At 49.5% G+C, this 19,790-nt stretch overlaps 1 protein-coding gene across 2 annotated transcripts in view; it reads right to left on the minus strand.

Moving 5' to 3' along the window:
- Nucleotides 1-3,110: 3,110 nt before the first annotated feature.
- The window catches only part of Ttll1 (TTL family tubulin polyglutamylase complex subunit L1), a 37,568-nt gene continuing 20,888 nt past the window's right edge, over nucleotides 3,111-19,790 (minus strand). For both annotated transcript variants that reach the window (XM_052160157.1, XM_052160156.1), the window contains exons 6-11: nucleotides 18,926-19,060; nucleotides 18,240-18,348; nucleotides 16,034-16,177; nucleotides 10,940-11,026; nucleotides 7,094-7,257; nucleotides 3,111-3,802 (exon numbers count right to left, since the gene is read on the minus strand). In XM_052160157.1, the coding sequence (XP_052016117.1) occupies nucleotides 3,673-3,802; nucleotides 7,094-7,257; nucleotides 10,940-11,026; nucleotides 16,034-16,177; nucleotides 18,240-18,348; nucleotides 18,926-19,060 (769 nt within the window). In that variant the 3' untranslated portion in view covers nucleotides 3,111-3,672. The remainder of the gene's footprint in view (nucleotides 3,803-7,093; nucleotides 7,258-10,939; nucleotides 11,027-16,033; nucleotides 16,178-18,239; nucleotides 18,349-18,925; nucleotides 19,061-19,790) is intronic.

Consider the following 19,790-nt stretch of genomic DNA (forward strand, 5'->3'; position numbering starts at 1 on the left):
GGGAAGTGACAGATTATCATCCAGTGTGGAGTGATGCCTACAAGCAGGTGAGGGCAGGCACAAGATACGGTGGGAGCCTGTGATTGGGCAGTGGAAAAAGTAGGCGGGCGAAGATTTTTGGAGACAGAAGGAGAGGGCGGAGGGAGAAGAAAGGAAGATGGGGGAAGAAAAGGATAATCCAGATCCCACGTGGCCTTAAATAGCCACAAGTAGCTATGATTATCCTATAAGGGAAGGATAATTACAGGACAATTTGTCTTATCTAGGTGGACAGTTTATATCATTATCAACTGGCTCTGAAATTACTGTGTGGGCATCTTGTGAATTGAGAATTTATTGATATATAAATCAGTGGTTAAGTATAAGCTTCTAGAGTTTTGATTTACTGGGTTGAGGGGATTTGTGACTAGAGGCAGTGGGTAGATGGCTGAGAGGGTAGAAGCAACACTGAGGGTGGTGAACGGGAGCTGTGAAGCCTGCTGCATGGGGCTAGCCTAGAGCAGAGAGACCTCAGGCAGAGAGTAGCTGGGTATAGCATGGGATGGTGCAGTTTTTTTAATATTTCCCACAACAATCTGGGATAGTCTCCCCGAGGGCGAGCCCCTGAGCTCTGTGCCGGGCCATAAGTTCCTCATGACCTGTTCTGATACCACGGGCTCCCTCCTGGAAGTTTGCAGAGGAAACATCTGCCAGAGAATAGATCACCACAACAGTTATCGTCTCTTCCACAAATTCATTAGGCACGGCCTCACACACACTAGCGACCAAGTCACCAACAAATCACTTATCACTTATTCAAAATGGCTGAGTATCCTCCATCCTTCCACGGGTCAGCTTGCATGAGCAGGGACCTCCCCCTTCCAGACCTCCTGAGAAGCAGGACCATAGGGGAGTTGGCTCACTATGCTATGCCGGGCAGAGGTGGAGCCATGGGCCAAGCAACTCTGTCTCAGGAGAGGGGCAATTTGGAGCCAAACCACAAGGATGAGGGACATGAACCAGTTATAGGCCGTGCCTCTTGTTCCTTCTGAGGAAAATACAGCTAAGCCCCATTCTGCAGTTAGGAGTCAGACAGGATCTAGCTGTGTAGCTCAGGCTGGCATCAGCCTTGTTGTGTAGCACAGGCTGACTTTGACTGCATGTCAATTATCCTGCCCCAACCTCCTAATGGTGGGATTCAGCCATGTATCATGAATGCAAGTGAGGACATGGCCATTCCAAGGTACAGCTGATGGGGTGGGGGGAACAGCCAGAGGGAGAGCTCAGAGCAAGGAGAGAAAACAGTGGGCTGGGCTAGAGAGATGGCTCAGCGGTTAAGAGAGCACTGACTGCTCTTCCAAAGGTCCTGAGTTCAAATCCCAGCCACCACATGGTGGCTCACAACCATCCGTAATATCTGATGCCCTCTTCTGGAGTGTCTGAAGACAGCTACAGTGTACTTACATATAATAAAGAAATAAAGAAATCTTTATAAAAAAAGAAATGAAAAAAATGAAACACTATTTGATATACTTTAGAATGTAAGTATATTTTAAAAAAAGAAAAAAGAAAGCAAGCAGTGGACTGAACTTGACCAGTAGACTGACCGGGGCCATGAAGGGGAGGGGGGCTGAGAAAGGAAGAGGAGAGGAGAGGGGAGGCGTGTGTGTGTGTGTTGGGGGGAACCAAGAAGACAAGGAGAGTGAGTAGCTGACTGGTAGGGTTAAATAAAGAGAAGCTGGGAGTGGGGTGGACTGGAGAGGAGCCATGGGATTTGAGTGAGCCTGGCCACCCGGTGTGTGCTGACAGGAACCACAGTTAGCCATTTGTCCTGAGTTTCTTTGGGACCCAACAGTCACCGCGCCCGGATCTTTCATTTTATATTGTTAAGAGACCAAAATCCCAAGAGCCAACAGACCAACCAGATCACAGCCGATAAGCAGAGTCGGGCTCTAAGGCCAGGTCTGTGTCCAGTCGCCGACACGCAGCACCTAAGTGGCACACGGTGCAGTGTCCTGCCTAACCGGAAAGTCGCACAGAAAAATTGCCTTTGCAGATTCTGGCTGAACCAGCTGTCTGCCTGGGCCTCTGCTGACATGGCACCAAGCACAGTGCACAGGACCTTTTCTTTATTAGCAGTGACAAGTTAAAAGCAGATGTATGTAGGTACGGGGACACGGACACATATAAGGTGACATCTACTCTTGTCCTGCACAGCTAACCACAGGTGTCTTCCAAGATAAATTCCAGGTGGTGACTAACATGCCAGGTGACAGGCATCAGATGTGACTGTCAGAGAGGCTACCATTAAGAATCGCACTTGTGCTGGGCAGTGGTGGTGCACACCTTTAGTGTCAGCAGAGGTCAGCCTGGTCTATACAACAAGTCCCAGGACAGCTATGGTTACAGAGAAACCCAATCTGGAAGGACTTAAAAAAACAAAGCAAACACTTCTACACTTGCAAGCGGGGCTTATGTAGATGACGGCTGGTCCCTGGTGCCCACAGAGCTCATGGTGAACTGCTGTACCAGCCTTGTCTCCAAGCCAAAGTGACAGGAACTGGTCCCCCAGGAGCACAGCGGCAGGGGCCTTGTAAAGATGAATGCCTGTCTGCTCTGACAAAGCCAGAGGGAACTAAACAGCGCGACTCCAGGAAACATGGTGACGTTTAATCTTTTTGAAACACATCATGTTTGTTTAACCTTTTTTTTTTTTTTAAAGTTCAACATTTAATGAACATGCTTTAAGGAGCTGTATTGTGGCTGGGCAGTGGTGTGCACACCTTTAATCCTGGCACTCAGGAGGCAGAGGCAGGCAAATCTCTGAGTCTGAGACCAGCCTGGTCTAAGAGTGAGTTCCAGGTCAGCCAGGGCTATATAGAGAAACCCTGTCAAAAATACAAGATAGATAGATAGATAGATAGATAGATAGATAGATAGATAGATAGATAGATAGATAGATGAAGAAGAAGAAGAGGAGGAGGAGGAAGAAGAAGAAGAGGAAGAAGAAGAAGAAGAAGAAGAAGAGGAAGAGGAAGAGGGAGAAGGAGGAGGAGGAGGAGGAGGAGGAGGAGGAGGAGGAGGAGGAGGAGGAGGAGGAGGAGGAGGAGAAGAAGAAGTTGTTGTTACAGCAGCAGTTTCCTCAGGGGGCTGGAGAGACGATTTACATTTACAGCACTTATTGCTCTTGCAGACAGAGGTTTTGATTCCCAAACCCCACTTTGAATAGCCTATAACTCCAGCTCTGGGGAATCTGGTGCCCTCTCCTGGTTTCCTTGGGTCACACACACACACACACACACACACACTCACATACACAAATAATAAGATAAAGTCAGACGTGGTGGCACATGCCTTTAATCCCAGCACTTGGGAGGCAGAGGCAGGTAAGATCTCTGTGAGTTCTAGGCCAGCCTGGTCTACATGGCAAGTTCCAGACCAGCCAGGGATACCTATCTCAAAAATAATAAATCTTTAAAAAAAGGAAGTGCCACCACACACTGAAGCTGTCGTTTTCATGCGCGCGAGTGCGTGAGCCCTGGTGAACTCCTCCACCTTGCATTGAGTCTTTATTTACAAGGCCCGCTCAGGAAAGCACTCTAGAAAAAGGAGAAATTCCAAAGGGGTATTTAGCAGGTCTGGGTGGAGCAACTGAGGGAAGGTCCAAGCTGGGGTCCTTCTTCTCTCTGCTGGTCACTTCCAGGTGGTGAGGACATTTCTTCCCGAGTCTCTCGAGCGGCCTGCTCTGGGCCCCACTGGCTGGCCTGGGCGGTTTCTAAGCTCTCGTTCAGCCCCGTCACCCTGGGCCAGTTCCTCGTCATACCTGAAACAGATCACTGGAGAATCACTAGGAGGTTTTGTAGAGGGGCGGCAGTGACACAGTGGCCACTGGGCTGTTGCAGAACAAACATGTCACTACCAGGAGCCCCCTGACTCCAGATTCTGACATCCCATTTCCTTCTCTAGCCCACATGTCACACAAGGCCACAGACCCAGCTAAACTTCCATTGTGACAGTCCCCCCCCTCCTTCCCTCCTTCCTCCCTTCCTTCTCCTTTCTCTGAAATGCTAGAAGCCACAGCTTCTAGCCCTCAGAACAGTAAGAGAGGCTAAAGGCCAGAGGTCATCAGCCTTTGGCCATTGTCTGATGCTGTGTCCCACCTCAGTACCTGACCCTGTCGGAGCTGGCCCTCAGCACTGGCCCTTAACTTTTTTTTTTTTTTATTACACGGATCCACTGATTGATTGAGGGCACACAATCAATCAATGCCTAGGTATAGAGGTCTGAGGCAGGCTGAGAAAGCCAGAGCTCTCCATCTATCATGTAAGTGCCAGGGGCCAAACTTGGCAGCAAGTGCCTTTCCCTGCTGAGCCATCCTGCCAGCCCTTCTTCTGGTAGCCCTGCCTGTCATGAAACTTGCTGGGTGACCAGGCTGGCCTCAAACTCATAGAGATCTGCCTGCCTCTACCTAAGAGAGGGCTGGGATTAAAGGTATCCACCATTATGTCTAGCTTCTAGACAGGCAAGGAGACACACAGGAAAGAGCTCCCGATGGCCAGCTCCAACCCAAAGCCTCGCATCCCTTAGAGGGGTGTGAGAGGGTAGCTCGGAACTAGGGGCGAGGCTCTGGCCTCTGCTTCTTAGCCTAGAGATGAGCATCCTGTCTGCTCTGCAAATAGAGGGAGGGCTTCAGAAGCTCCCATTGGGCCAACCTCCTTGCTACATCCTGCTGGGCTAAAGAGGGACCCACAGAGACCCTCGTGGCTCCTGAACCTCACATGAGTTCTCCTCCACAGAGGGCTTCAAGACTGACCCCAGGGCTCCCACGGCACTGACACTTCTCACGCTGCCAACACCAAGTGGCTCTAGACAGGACCCAGCTGCACGCTGTGCACCCTGGAGCTCCCCACTCGTCATCAGAAACCCCCACATTAACCCTGGCTTCCTCCTTCACCTCCCTGGCATGAGAAGCCTGGCTCGCCCTGGTGCCCTGTGGAGTGTGGGCTGTTTCCTCTCTCAGACCCGAGGGTCTGAAACAACCTTTCTAGACCTTCTCCACCCCGGCTAGCCAGGCCAGCATGGCCCTCCCTGACCCCGTCCCTTGTATATCAACCACAGTCCTTCAGGGTCTAGCCCTTGATTCCTTGGCCATGGCTACTCTTCTGACTTCCGATGACCGTGAGTGACATTCACCCACATTAGTGCCATCCCCATATAATACCACGGTCCAGTCTTGTTCTGGTCAGTGCCAGTATCCTGCATAGCCTGCACAGACTCTCGCACGAGGCTTTATTCTGACATGTCAGTGAGTCCCCAGCCCTGCATCCCAGTCCAGCCCTGCATCCCCGTCCATCCGGCACACCTGCCTTCCCAGCACTGGCCCCGCTCCTTCTCTTGCCTTCTTTGCCAGCTGCCACCTCTACTCCCTTCCGATAACGATAACGCGGTTGTCCCTTTCCCAGGCTGCCGATCTCCAGAGGATAATCCGTCACTGACTGGTTACTTTTGGGGCTCACAACTACCACCCTCTAAGGCCCTGAGCTCTCTGGGAGCTCCACCATGTCACTTCTGAGCCTTCCCTGTGGTCCTCCACCCTGGGCTTCTACGACTATGCACAGTGAGGTGGGAGGTAGCTACGCAGGGGATCCAGAGTGCAGGCCTGCGCTCAGATCCTCCCACCGGCCGTTTGCAGGAGACGGGTGTGAGAGAGTGAACTTGGCTAAATGTCCCCTTGTCTTTAAACTTTTTAAATTAAATGCTTATATGTAGGACCAGGAAACACACTCTTAATCCCAGCACTTGAAAGGCAGAGGCAGGTGGATTTCTGGGGGTTCGGGGACAGCCTGATCTACATAGTAAGACTCTGTCTCTAAAACCAAACCCAAACAAACAAAAAATGTTTATGTGCATGCAGGGGCAGTGGAGGTTGCTGTCAGTCTTAGGGACTGGATAAAAGTACCCTTCCGGGCTGGAGAGATGGCTCAGCGGTTAAGAGCACTGACTGCTCTTCTGAAGGTCCTGAGTTCAATCCTAGCAACCACATGGTGGCTCACAACCATCTGTAATGAGATCTGATGCCCTCTCCTGGTGTGTATGAAGACAGCTACAGTGTACTTACATATAATAAATAAATCTTAAAAAAAAAAAAAAAGTACCCATCCCTGTAACTTGTTTTTCTCACCCAACCTCCTGGTCCACAGTATAATCAGCACTAGGACAATCTTTGTTTCATTTTTTTTTTGAGGGGGGGGTGTGGGGTTTCGAGATAGGGTTTCTCTGTATAGTCCTGGTTGTCCTGGAACTAGCTCTGTAGACCAGTGAGGCCTCCAACTCACAGAAATCCACTTGTTTCTTAAGCTAATCTTTTTTTTTTTTTTTTTTTTTGGTTTTTCGAGACAGGGTTTCTCTGTGTAGTCCTGGCTGTCCTGGAACTCACTCTGTAGACCAGGCTGGCCTCGAACTCAGAAATCCGCCTGCCTCTGCCTCCCAAGTGCTGGGATTACAGGCGTGCGCCACCAGCCACCTAGATTCACAAGGTATGAATGACTGTACTTCAGTCAACCACTGTCTTCCTGATTCCCCTGACTTTATTCGCGCACACAGCCCACCTCCACAGACCCCGTATACACATGCACTTGTGACCCCACAGGTCCATTCGTTTCCAGTCTGTAAGACAGAGCCAAGCTAGTGCTCAGCTCATGAGGTACAGGGTAAAGAAATGGGCTGGAGTGTCTACAGCACCAGCCATGGATCCTAGCGCAGGGAAGCCATGAGAGGGGAGCCCTGGGAATCACTCTTTCCTTACCAGTTTCCTGAGCTGTTCAGAGACACAGGTAGATTTGGGGTGTACCTTGCTTCTAGCACCTCAGCAGCCTGCATAGGTGACAAGCAGTGAGGGCCACTTCCTGTCCAGCACTTGGCCAGTAAGTATTGACTGCATGGAACAGACCCAAACCACTTTTCTGTCTCCTCAACAGCTATCCCTCCCAGCAGCAACGAACAGACACACTGCCTAAGGAAAGAGAGTCACGCTCCCCGATACCCGAAGGGCACCTCAGCAGGCCTTAGTCTAGAACACAGGAACTCTCCTCTGCAGAGCCACAGGAGGACTTACAGGATCTCATAGTTGCCAAGCACTTCCTTGGGGGGCGACTTGTTCCATTTGCAGTCTGGAATCTCGCCGTTAGGGACCGCGATGTTGAGGGTGTCGTTAATCAGGTTGTACTTTAGGATGCGATCGTTGGCGGTGCTGGAGGTAAGAGATGGGGACGCGTTAACCTACAGGAAGAAAAACACATGGCCTTGGCTGTGGCGCTTCCTCCTGTGGGATGAGAAGCGCAGGAGCCAGCGTGGGTCACACGCTCCAGGCGCCTGTCACCAGCTAACGCAGACATCTCACACATGCCAAGCACCTCACATACCAAACTGTCAACAGTTAGCTGTAACCCTAGAGTTGCCTGGTGGAGTACTGCTTAGGGCAGACTGACCTGTGGGCATGTCTGTGGGCATATTCTTTATATTCTTTTCTTTACACATTTGTTTATTAAATATTTATTTATTTTATGTATAGGAGTACACTGCAGCTGTCTTTAGACACACCAGAAGAGGGCATCCGATCCCATTACAGATGTTTGTGAGCCACCGTGTGGTTGATGAAAATTGAACTCAGGACCTCTGGAAGAGCAGTCAGTGTTCCTAACCACTGAGCCATCTCTCCAGTCCAGGACATTTATTTATTTATTTTTGTGTGTGATATGTGTGTATTTGTGTGGACACACGTGTTACAGTGCACACATGGAAGTCCATAGGCAACCTGTCCATGTGCCACTACCACCACATGGGTCCTGGAAATCAAACCCCAGCTGTCAGGCTTGGCAGCAAGTGCCTCAATTCCCCACCGAGCCATCTTGTTGGCCCTGTGAAGTCTTTTCTTCATTGTTTATTTGTATAGAAGAGCCCAGCACATGGTGTTATCCCTGGGAGGTGGGCCTGGGCTGTAAGAGCTGAACAAATCAACCAGCAGCGTTTTTCCATGGTCGCTACTCCAGTTCCTGCCTTGGCTTCTCTGGATGACAGACCTGAAAGCCAAGCAAATCCTTTCCTCCCCAAAGCTGTGTGTGTCTGTGTGTGTGTCTGTGTGTGTGTGTCTGTGTGTATATGTGTGTTTTAATAAAGGTTTACTTATGTTTTGTATATGGGTATTTCTGAAGATTGGTTTATTTATGTATATGAGTACTCTATTTACAACCCCATAGAAAAAACAACAATATCAACCAACTAGACCCCCTCCCCCCCAGAGCTCCCAGGGATCCAAAACCACCATCCAAAGATCACACATGGAGAGACCCATGGCTCCAGCCACAGACGCAGCAGAGGATGGCCTTGTCAGGCATCAATGGGAGGAGGGGCCCTTGGTCCTGTGAAGGCTCGATACGCCAGTGTAGGGGAATGCCAGGGCAGGAAGGTGGGAGTGGGTGGGTGGGTGGGTAGGGGAATACCCTTATAGAAGTGGGGGAGGAGGGATAGGAGAGTTGGGGGAGGACTGGGAATGGGGATAACATTTGAAATGTAAATAAAGCAAATATCCAATAAAAAATTACAAAATAGCCGGGCAATGGTGGCACACGCCTGTAATCCCAGCACTCTGGGAGGCAGAGGCAGGCGGATTTCTGACTTCGAGGCCAGCTTGGTCTACAGAGTGAGTTCCAGGACAGCCAGGGCTACACAGAGAAATCCTGTCTAGAAAAAAAACAAAAACAAAACAAACAAAAAAAATTACAAAATAAATAAGTAAAGGTTTATTTATGTTTTGTGTATGGGTGTTTTTTTTTTTTAAAGATTGATTTATTAGCCAGGTGGTAGTGCATGCCTGTAATCCCAGCACTCTGGGAATCAGAGGCAGGCAGATTTCTGAGTTCGAGGCCAGCCTGGTCTACAGAGTGGGTTCCAGGACAACCAGGGCTATACAGAGAAACCCTGTCTCGAAAAAAACCAAATCAAAAAAAAAAAAAGATTGATTTATTTATGTATATGAGCACTCTATTTGCATGTGTGCCTACGTGAAAGAAGAGGGCATCAGATCCCATTAGAGATGGTTGTGAGACACCCTATGGTCGCTGGAATTGAATCCAGTTCCTCTGGAAGAGCCCCTGAGCTGTCTCTCCAGCCTCCTCCCAAGTTACTTTTAATCAATACTTTATTAGGACATAAGTGTTATGTGGTCTGTTTCCATTGGTTCTTAGGTAAACTATAAATAATATCTAAAGACAGAATTACAATTGCCTATTAACTCCAGCTCCAGGGGAGATCTAATACCCTCTTTTGGCCTCTGCAGGCACCTGCACTCATGTGCACATCTGCTCCAATTACAAATAAATCAAATCTGTGTGTGTGTGAGAGAGAGAGAGAAGAGAGAGAGAGAGAGAGAGAGAGAGAGAGAGAGAGAGAGAGAGAGAAGCCACAATTAAGATCTTAGTTCATCAAGTAAAGTATGACTTCCTTTAAAGTTACTGTGTTTAAGATGCAGGAAGCCACCACCTCTAACTCTGACCCCCTGGGAGGCCAATGAAGTAGGATCAGAGTTTGAGACCAGTTCTTAAAAGAAAAAAAGGAAGAGAAAGAGAGGGTGTAGGGAGCGAAATATTACATCTCCCTCAGCACTCCCACTCTTGATAACTTGATTACCATGAACCCCACCCTGAGGCTCCCGCTGACTTTCCCTGCAGGGAGATGGGAGCACAGGGTTTACTCTGTGCTCTTACAAGAACCCTAAGCCTCCTGGCTCGTGTGACTGAAGGGCCTGACCTGTGTGGCTCCAAATGGACTGTTGAGAGGCCACGTGTCCAGAGTGACTGACACCCAGGATGGAGGTTCCGGCATGCTCAGGCCTTCTCCCGTCTTTGGCTTGTTGAGGGGCCTGAGGTTCCTTGTCCATGGTCTCAGGTAGGGGCACCAATGCCCACCTCTCTGAAAAGGCCATGACAGTCCATCTCCATCAGCCTGATGGGATTTGCAGTGACCTAGGAGCCTCTTTGGTGTTGGGGTGACCTTCCTCAATCTGTATGAAGGTGTGTCTCTGTATTTTCAGCTGTGGATTCTATACCCGAAGAGAGCTGAGTCCTGGCAGGATTATGGTAATTTGTCATTTCTGGGTCCACCACCGGGTTTTCTATTTTGTAAGTGTTTTCCTTCCTTACCTGCCTAAAGGCAAGCTAAGTGATTAGGAGTTGTCTTGCTGCTGATTGGCTGTAATAAAGATCTGATGGCCAATAGCAGGGGCAGGAAGTAAGAGGGTGGAACTTCCGGGCAGAGGGTGCTGTAGGAGGGGCAAGTTGAAGCAGGAGCTGAGGGCGATGGGGGAGGGTGGAGGTGGCCCCAGCAAAAGGCCTAAGCTTTAAACTACATTAGGAGTGGTTGTGTTGTTATTTAAACTGCTAGTGGGACCCGAGACAGTCCAGATGCACTCTGAACGTGGGTGACATCATCCCACGGGCTAGGTCACTGAGCCCAAGGAAGAAAGAAGCTTGTGGAGTATCAGGACCCACCTCGCTCTGCTTCAGCTCTGACAGATGTGTGCAGCTGCCACACACACACACACACACACACACACACACACACACACCAGGCCTTTCCCACCGTGAAGGATTGTAGCCTCAAACCAAATAAAGCCTTCCTCCCTGAAGTTGGTTTTCTAGAGTTTTTTGTTTTGTTTTGTTTGGGGGGGAGGGGTCAGGTATTTGATCACAGTGCTGAGAAATAATGCTGTGGCTGTGGCCAGGAAGAAGCCCTGCTGTACAGTGTCTATTTTACCCTTTCCAGATCGGCCACCACTAAGCATACGCTCTCTCTGCTTCAGAGGGCAGACGAACCCACTTCCAAATTATGCCTTAACACACGCTGGGGAGCAGTGAGAGTGCTCTCCTGTGGTACTGCTGGCCAAAGGGTCGGGGTCATGCGTTACCTCGATCAGCCAGGGCTTCAGTCTGTCGTCGATGATGATGTCATAGCCGTAGCATTCAAAACAGTGCTTGTCATTGTTCATTACTGGCTGCAAAGTGACCAACATGTTATAAAGCCACACCTTCAGAGACCAGACGGACCCTCCCAGACTGCTGGCTTCCTGTCATTCACACGTGTGTGTGTGTGTGTGCGCGTGTGCACACACATATACACATTCACTTGTGCGTGTGTGCATGCACACATTCATGTGCACACACATATGTATACACACATGCACACACATGCACACACATGTACACACATATACACATTCACATGTATGCACACACACACACACACATACACACCAGCAGGCTACCTCTTACGCCTCCCAGCCCTGTGTAACCAGATGCAAACCAGATTATAAACCAAAAAGAAGAGTCAGCCTATTTTCTTTCCATTTCTGGATTTCCCTTGTAATTTCCAATTCACCTAAATATGCCTTCAATAACCTTTCCCTGGGTGCTGAACAAGTGACAGATGTTGGGTGCCGGAGAGATGGCTTAGCTATTAAGAGCACTTTCTGCTCTTCCAGAGGACCCTACTTTAGCTCTTGGAACCCACGTCAGACAGCTTGCAACCATCTGTAACTCCAGTGTTAGGCCTCCAAATGCTTCTAGCCTCTGTGGGCATCTGCACTCCTGTGCACACCCACAGGCAGACACATACACCTACACATAGTTAAAACAAGACAAAAACGCCTGCGTTCTTCAAAAGCTTGGGAATCACCACCCAAAGAGTCAAAGAGTGGATGCCAGATGCCGAGGGCTCCCCCACAGAGCTGAGGGCCAGGAGAAAAGGCCCTTCAGTGAGGGAACTGTGCACAAAGTGGCTCTTCTCAAGGAGAGATGGGTGTAACCTGGGAATTTTGCATCTCTCACATTCTCTATGGTGACCTGGCACCATCCCATGTCTCCAGGCCTGTGTCCTCAGGTCCCACAGAAGTGGGTGGGTCTGTCGAGGGCCAGCTCAGTAGCCGGCTAGACCACACTGCCCTCAGATGTAAATGTATCTTTTATTTACCAGTTAAATAACACACCAGCACGCTACCTCTTATGCCTCCCAGCCCTGTGTAACTAGATGCAAACCAGATTATAAGCCAAAAAGAAGAGTAAGTCTATTTTTCCATTTCTGGATTTCCCTTGTAATTTCCAATTCATCTCAGAGGTTTACTGCTGAATAAACTCACTCTTTCTAGCTCTTTCTGAACTTGGGCTGGCCAGTTCAAGCCAGCTGTTCCCGCTCAAACAGCTCTACCAAGCTGATTCAGATTGGCGTCTCTTCCGTCCTGACTGAATTGCTCTGCTTGGAAAGATTGCCTCTGAACTGCAGGAACTGAGCTGCTCTGACTCAACTGCTCTGCTCTGAACTGAGCTAGACCGCATTCAACTGAACTGCATTGACTGCACTGAACTGCACTGAACTGCACTGACTGTACTGAACTGCACTGACTGTACTGAACTGCACTGAACTGCACTGACTGCACTGAACTGCACTGAACTGCACTGACTGTACTGAACTGCACTGAACTGCACTGAACTGCACTGAACTGCACTGAACTGCACTGAACTGCACTGACTGTACTGAACTGCACTGACTGCACTGACTGTACTGAACTGCACTGACTGTACTGAACTGCACTGACCTGCACTGACTGTACTGAGCTGCACTGACTGCACTGAACTGCACTGACTGCACTGAACTGTACTGAACTGCACTGACTGTACTGAACTGCACTGACTGTACTGAACTGCACTGACTGTACTGAACTGCACTGACTGTACTGAACTGCACTGAACTGCACTGACTGCACTGAACTGCACTGACTGCACTGAAGTGCACTGACTGTACTGAACTGCACTGAACTGCACTGACTGTACTGAACTGCACTGACTGTACTGAACTGCACTGACTGCACTGACTGCACTGAACTGCACTGACTGTACTGAACTGCACTGAACTGCACTGACTGTACTGAACTGCACTGAACTGCACTGAACTGCACTGAACTGCACTGACTGCACTGAACTGCACTGAACTGCACTGAACTGCACTGACTGCACTGAACTGCACTGAACTGCACTGAACTGCACTGAACTGCACTGAACTGCACTGACTGTACTGAACTGCACTGAACTGCACTGACTGCACTGAACTGCACTGAACTGCACTGACTGTACTGAACTGCACTGACTGCACTGACTGTACTGAACTGCACTGAACTGCACTGACTGCACTGAACTGCACTGAACTGCACTGACTGTACTGAACTGCACTGAACTGCACTGACTGTACTGAACTGCACTGACTGCACTGACTGCACTGAACTGCACTGACTGTACTGAACTGCACTGAACTGCACTGACTGTACTGAACTGCACTGAACTGCACTGAACTGCACTGAACTGCACTGAACTGCACTGAACTGCACTGACTGCACTGAACTGCACTGAACTGCACTGAACTGCACTGACTGCACTGAACTGCACTGAACTGCACTGACTGCACTGAACTGCACTGACTGTACTGAACTGCACTGAACTGCACTGAACTGCACTGACTGTACTGAACTGCACTGAACTGCACTGAACTGCACTGACTGTACTGACCTGCACTGACTGCACTGAACTCCTTTGAACTGAACTGAATCACAAAGGAACAAAGTGGGCTTGGCTGCACTCACTGCACTGACTCCTGACCTCACTCTCCCTGCCCTCACTCTCCCTGCTGCTCTTACATAGCTTCTCTTTCCTGTGTTACTCTTGTGAGAGTTGGTTGTATGTAAGTGGAGGTTCTAATACTAAGGTCTAGTTCCCTAATTTGTTCTTAATTTATTAATAAAGAAGGCCGGGAGCCAATTGCTGGGCGGAAGGTACAGGTGGGATTTTCCAGGTCCCAAGAGGAAGAGGAGACAAAGGCAGGAGAGAGGAGGCGTTTCTGCCTTGCTTTGGAGGAGGAAGGCTGCTGCAGTCATGTAAGGCCTCGGGGAGAGCTGCTAGGGCCTGTGTGTTGCCAAAGATGTTTGGCAGGGACTAGGTGGGACAAGCCACTAAGATTAGAACAGGAGGAGAAACGGCGCGCCTTTCGAGGCAGGAGTTATCTGTGTCTAGCAATTGTGCCAAGCAGGCAAGTTCTAACGTAATAAAGCTGTCTGTGTGTCTTTTATCTGAGGATTCAAGGGTCTCCGGGAGTGGGCTGGTAACAAATGCTACCCCTCCTGTAGTGAAGCCCGGTGGACTGAAAGGGAGCCGGGAGGGGCTGGGAGCACAGCAGCTTCCCGGTAAGGCGGTAGCGTGTTTTTTAAAATTACACGCAACAGGTGTATCCTATCCCTGACTCATTCTGTCAAATACTTCAGACTTGTCACTTTGTCTACCCCCACAATTAGACATCACTTTCAAATACAGTTGCTTCCTATTACAAACTAATTTTACCTTAAAGGTATATACTAAAGGTGTGTCTGCATTCCAGCTGGATCACACCGACCTAGGACTTTGGATGCGATCCCTTGCTGGGGACGCCCTATTGCTGGATTAAAATCCCTCTACACTCAGAGGGAGAACTGAGGAACCCTGGGTCCTGCAAGTGACCTCAGCAGTGGACCGACTTCCTGTTCCTGCTGGCAGAGGGCATGGGAGACAAGAAGATTAGCTTTGGGTCAGGAGCCTTTTCCTCTGGGGTCAAAAATCCCCCATTTTCAGGGCTGGAGAGATGGCTCAGCGGTTCAGAGCACTGACTGCTCTTCCAGAGGTCTTGAGTTCAATTCCCAGCAACCACGTGATGGCTCACAACCATCTGTAGTGAGATCTGATGCCCTCGTCTGGTGTGTCTGAAGACAGCTATAAATCTTTAAAAATATTTTTTTTAAAAAATCCCCCATTTTCTTGTGACTTATATGGGGAAACAAAGACACCCCAGAGACTCCATCTGTCCTGAAAACAGGGAGGGGCCAGCACAGCGATACTTACTCCTACCTATCGCTCAAAATTAACAGTGCACCTGCCTAAAAACTGCAAACCAGTGAGCAAATCAAAGACCAGGTTAGGGATAAAGAAGGAGGCTATTTTCAACCTTAGATAGCCATGACATCGCAATATTAAGCTGTCTGAAATGAACGCTGTTGGAATGCTCCTCCCCCACCGGGGTTGGCTGATGCCAAAGATGGCCGACGGTGGAGAGGCAGAGGCAGGCACATCTCTGTGAGCTCCAGACCGTCCTGGGCTACATAACATACTCTATAGGCCATCCTGGTCTACGTAGAGCACTCCTGGCTAGCCTGGTCTAATATAACAAGCTCAAGGCCAACCTCGGATACCCAGTGAGACCGTGTCTCAAAATAAGGGCGAAAGGAATGAAAAAGAGATGATATCCCCACAAAATTAACTAAGCAGGGCTTGTAGGGCTCACAAAGACTGAAGCAGCAACCACAGAGCCTGCAGTCTGCACTAGGTCCTCTGTGAAGATGGCATGGCCTGGTGTTTTTGTGGACCTCCTAACAGTGGGAGCAGGGGTGTCTCTGATTCTCGTGGGCTCTTTGGGACCCGTCCCCTCTTGGGTTGCCTTGTCTAGTCCTGATATGATACCTTACTGTATCTTGTTACGCCCCAGTCAGCTGGTATCCCTGGGAGGCCTGCTCTTTTCTGAAGGGAAACAGATGAGTGGTAGATCTGGGGGAGAGGGGAGATGGGGCGGGTGCTTGGAGGAGCTGTGGAAGGGGAAAGTGAAGCCGGGACGGACTGGATCATAGGAGAGAATAAAAAAGAGGGAGATGAGTCAATGGGACTCTACACTACTGCAGCCGTGTCAAGGTCAGTGGCCCTATCAGAGGCTGACCACGCCCACCTGGACAGTGTTGCCCCAGAAACCGGGGCCCCAATCCCTTCCCAAAACTGTCTCAGCCCCTGGCTGACGCATGGGCAGGGATGTGTGACCAGAAGCACTCTGAGCTGCTGAGGTACACTTCCTGAGAACTGCTGGTTAGCCCAGGGCCTCCCACTGGGCTTCCAGGGGCCGCCTGCCCCGCCCCGCCCCACCCCGCCCCCCACCTGTCACTCACCGCCACAGCCTTGAGAGACTGAACGATGATCCAGTGGATTTCATCAAACAGTTTGCTGGTCACCTCTCGGCCTCGGGTGCTCTCCAGGTAGAGACGCAGGTTGTTGACCGTCCACTTGCCACCATGGATGTGGTTGTAGTCCTCCTGGTGAGGGAGGCCACATGGCCTTCAGGACGAGGCCTGGAGGAACCCAGCCACTCGGCCCCTAGTGCCTCCTGGGTCTGAACAGGCATCCTGCCGGGACGGAGGGGATCCCTGCCCAGGGTGGCCCGTGCCATCTACCTGACACATTATTACATGTTCAACTTCCCACTGGTCTCTTAAGTGACTGTACACACTTAGTAGCCCGCACTGTGCACTGTAATGTGCCACTTGGGCCCTCACCTCTCCCCTCCCCAGAAGCTGCTCCAGGCAAATGCTTTTGGCCCTGGTGTTTCATCACAGCAGTGGTAACCCTGACTAAGACAAACATGAATGCTAATATTTCTAGCACTTGAGAGGCTGAGGCAGGAGGATGGCCTGGTCTACTTAGAGTCAATCTCAAAAATAAAATAAAATAAAATAAAATAAAATAAAATAAAATAAAATAAAATAAAATAAAATAAAATAAAGACAGCTGGGGTATTGTAGCAACTCTGGAGGCAGAGGCAGGTGGATCTCTATGAGTTCCAGGCCAGCCTGGTCTACACACAGCAAGTTCCATAACAGCCAGGGCAAGACTTTATCTAAATATCAAGAAAAACCAAAACAAAATAAACAACTCACCTCAAAATAAATAAAAAAACAAACAGGAAGAACAAACAAATGAAATCCAACAATAACAACTAACATATTAAAATGCCTCAATCTGTACTGTATAATTTTGAAGACGATTGACAGAAAAGAGAAAGGGATTTCAGGGCTGAAAATACTTCCAGCCAGATGCCGCCTTGCCCAGCAAGCATGTCTCGTGTTTCCAGTCATCTCAAAACATCCCATGCCGCCAGTCTGCAAGGGCCATGGGCTTGGCCGGCTCTTGCTTCTCTGCCTGCTCTGCCTGTTCCTCCCAGGCCGGCAACAACCAGGATCCATCCCCACTTGCTTATGAGCTCTCCCAGCAGAGCACAGGGGCTCCTGGGCTTGTGTGAAAGCCGGTCCCTGGCCACGCTGGTTCCTCTCCTCGGGAGAAGGGGCAGCTCTACAGTGTTCAGCGTAGCAGCTGTTCTTTTTTTGGTTCAGATGTGCAACAGTGGAAATCTCCCGCACAGGGGTCAAGCTGTGGTTTCAGAGAAGTGCTTTGCCATTCAAACGCATTTGCTTCATGAGGCAACACACACACACACACACACACACACACACACACAAACAATGGGTTAGGTGAATTGAATACATTTTTGACCTACAGTAGTCTCAATTTAAGATGGGTTTGAGGCTGGGAAAATGACTCTGCAGTTAAGAGCATTTGTCGCTCTTCCAGAGGACCTGAGTTTGGATCCCAGCACCCATGCTGGGTGGCTCACAATCACCTGGAACATCAGTCCCAGTGAATCTGATGCCCTGTTCTGGCCTCTGAGGGCACCTATAAACATGCGACCTATGCTCACAGACACACACATGTACACATTAAAACAACAACAACAACAACAACAACAAAGAGGTATTTAAACAGCCTCTTGAAGCCACTCTGTAACTCTAGCTATTCAGACATCAAGGCAGGGAGAATCACAAGTCAAGGCCTGGCTGGGCTACAGCATGAGTTCAGGGTCGGCCCAAGTAACTTAGTGAGGTACCATCTCAAACCAGAAAGCAAGAAGTGGCTCAGAGGCTAGGCACACAGGTCAGTCGTACAGGGTTTACCCAACATGCACTAGGCCCTAAGACCAATTTCAGCACAACCACCAACAGAGAGAACAAGTTTATCAGAATGTCATCCATCTCTACGAGGCCCCTTCTTTTACCAAAACAGAAAAACATTGAGCTGACTTATCCACAGAAGCAGAAAGCCGGGGCTTGAACCCACACTGTTTCTCTAAGCAAACCCACCTCTCCTACCCTAAGCAGGTTGTGCCTGGGGCAGCCATCTCTGCTACTCTGAGTCTCTTCTGGGCCTCGGGCTACTGGGTCATGGAAAGGCTCTCCCAGAACTAGCCTGGCCCCCCTCTTGCAAAGAAACATGAGAGAGAATCCCACAAAGTTGGGCAACCTGACGCACAGAGCAGCCACTCACCCCGTGCTTCTGGATGGCTACGTTGGTAAGATGGACGAACATGTTGTCGAGCTCACTGGTGCTTGGCGTGTACTTCACTGTGCAGAAGCGGCAGAACCCAAGCTTGTACCTGGGAGGGATGGAAAAGGAAATACCAGCTGCCTGGCAGCAGGGGGCGCACATCTGCAATCCCAGCACTGATGTGTGAGAGATGGGGCAGAGGCAGGCAGATCTTTGGGTGTGAGGCTAGCCTGGTCTACGGAGCAAATTCCAGGACAGCCAGGGCTGCCCAGAGAAACCCTGTCTCAACAACAACAAAAAAAACAAAACAACCTAACTAAATAAATAAATAAAAAGAAAAACTGAAAATATACCAGTCCACTCAACAGAAGGGTGGATGTTAGCTTCTAATGCCTTGGGTTTCACTATGTAGCTCAGGCTAACCTTGAACTCTCAACCTTCTCATCTTTTACCTCCCGAGTGTTGGGACTACAGGTATGCACATCACACCCCACTTGCTTCAAATGTCCAAAAGAGCGGTCCTTTTATTTGTAAGATCTCTAGTAGTGTGTAGGCCACCTGCTCTTACACAGAAGCCACCCATCAGATACCCGCCCTGAGCCAGGCGCTGTGAGTCCCCCATGTCGCTGAGTCATTAATGACACCATTATGAAGTGAGGCCCATGGAAGCAGAGTGGGACCCTTACATGTAGCAGCGCAGCGGGCGGTATGTGGACACCAGGACATACAGACGAAGGTCAAACTTCCTTCCTCCGATGAGCAATGGATTATTGATATAGACTGAGATCACGTACGCTTCTTTTGTGGACTGAGACACAAACCTATGCACATCAGAGAAAGTCACAATTAGATTGTAAAAGATATGGGATTAAAGGTATAGCTTGCAAAGGAAAGAGGTGACAGCTTGCTGGCCACTGTGATGGCCTTAAATTAATCGATTTATTTAATGTTTATGGATGTTTTGTCTGGATGTATGTCTGGCCACCATGTGCAGGCAGTGCCCCTAGAGGGACTGGACAGTTGTTAAGTTACCTTGTATCTGGGAATCAAACTTGGTCCTCTAGAAAAGCAGGCAGTGTTCCTCCTTTTAAAATTTATTTATTCTTATTTTATGCACAATGGTGTTTTGCCTGCACGTATCTCTGTGAGGGTGTCAGACCTTGGGAGTTACAGACCGTTGTGAGCCGTCATGTGGGTGCTCGGATTTGAACCCAGGTCCTCTGGAAGAACAGTCAATTGCTCTTGACTGTTGAGCTACCTCTCCAGCCTTCCCCCTACCCGTTAGCTTTAATCATTAAGTTCACACAACCTAGAGTCATCTGGGAAGGGTCTCACTGAGGCACTCTCGACATCGGGCTGACCCGTGGGCTGATCTGTGGGGAACATCTTTTTGTTTGTGCACCATGTGAAGGCAGTGCCCACAGAGGTCAGAAGAGGTATCAGAAGCCCTGGAACTAGAGTTATTTACATACAGTTGTTAGCTGTATTGGTTCTGGGAACTGAATCCAGGTCCTCTGCAAGAACAGCAAGTGCTCTTAACCACTGAGTCAT

This window comes from Apodemus sylvaticus, chromosome 17 (genome assembly GCF_947179515.1).
Source record: "Apodemus sylvaticus chromosome 17, mApoSyl1.1, whole genome shotgun sequence".
Classification (NCBI taxonomy): Eukaryota; Metazoa; Chordata; class Mammalia; order Rodentia; family Muridae; genus Apodemus; species Apodemus sylvaticus.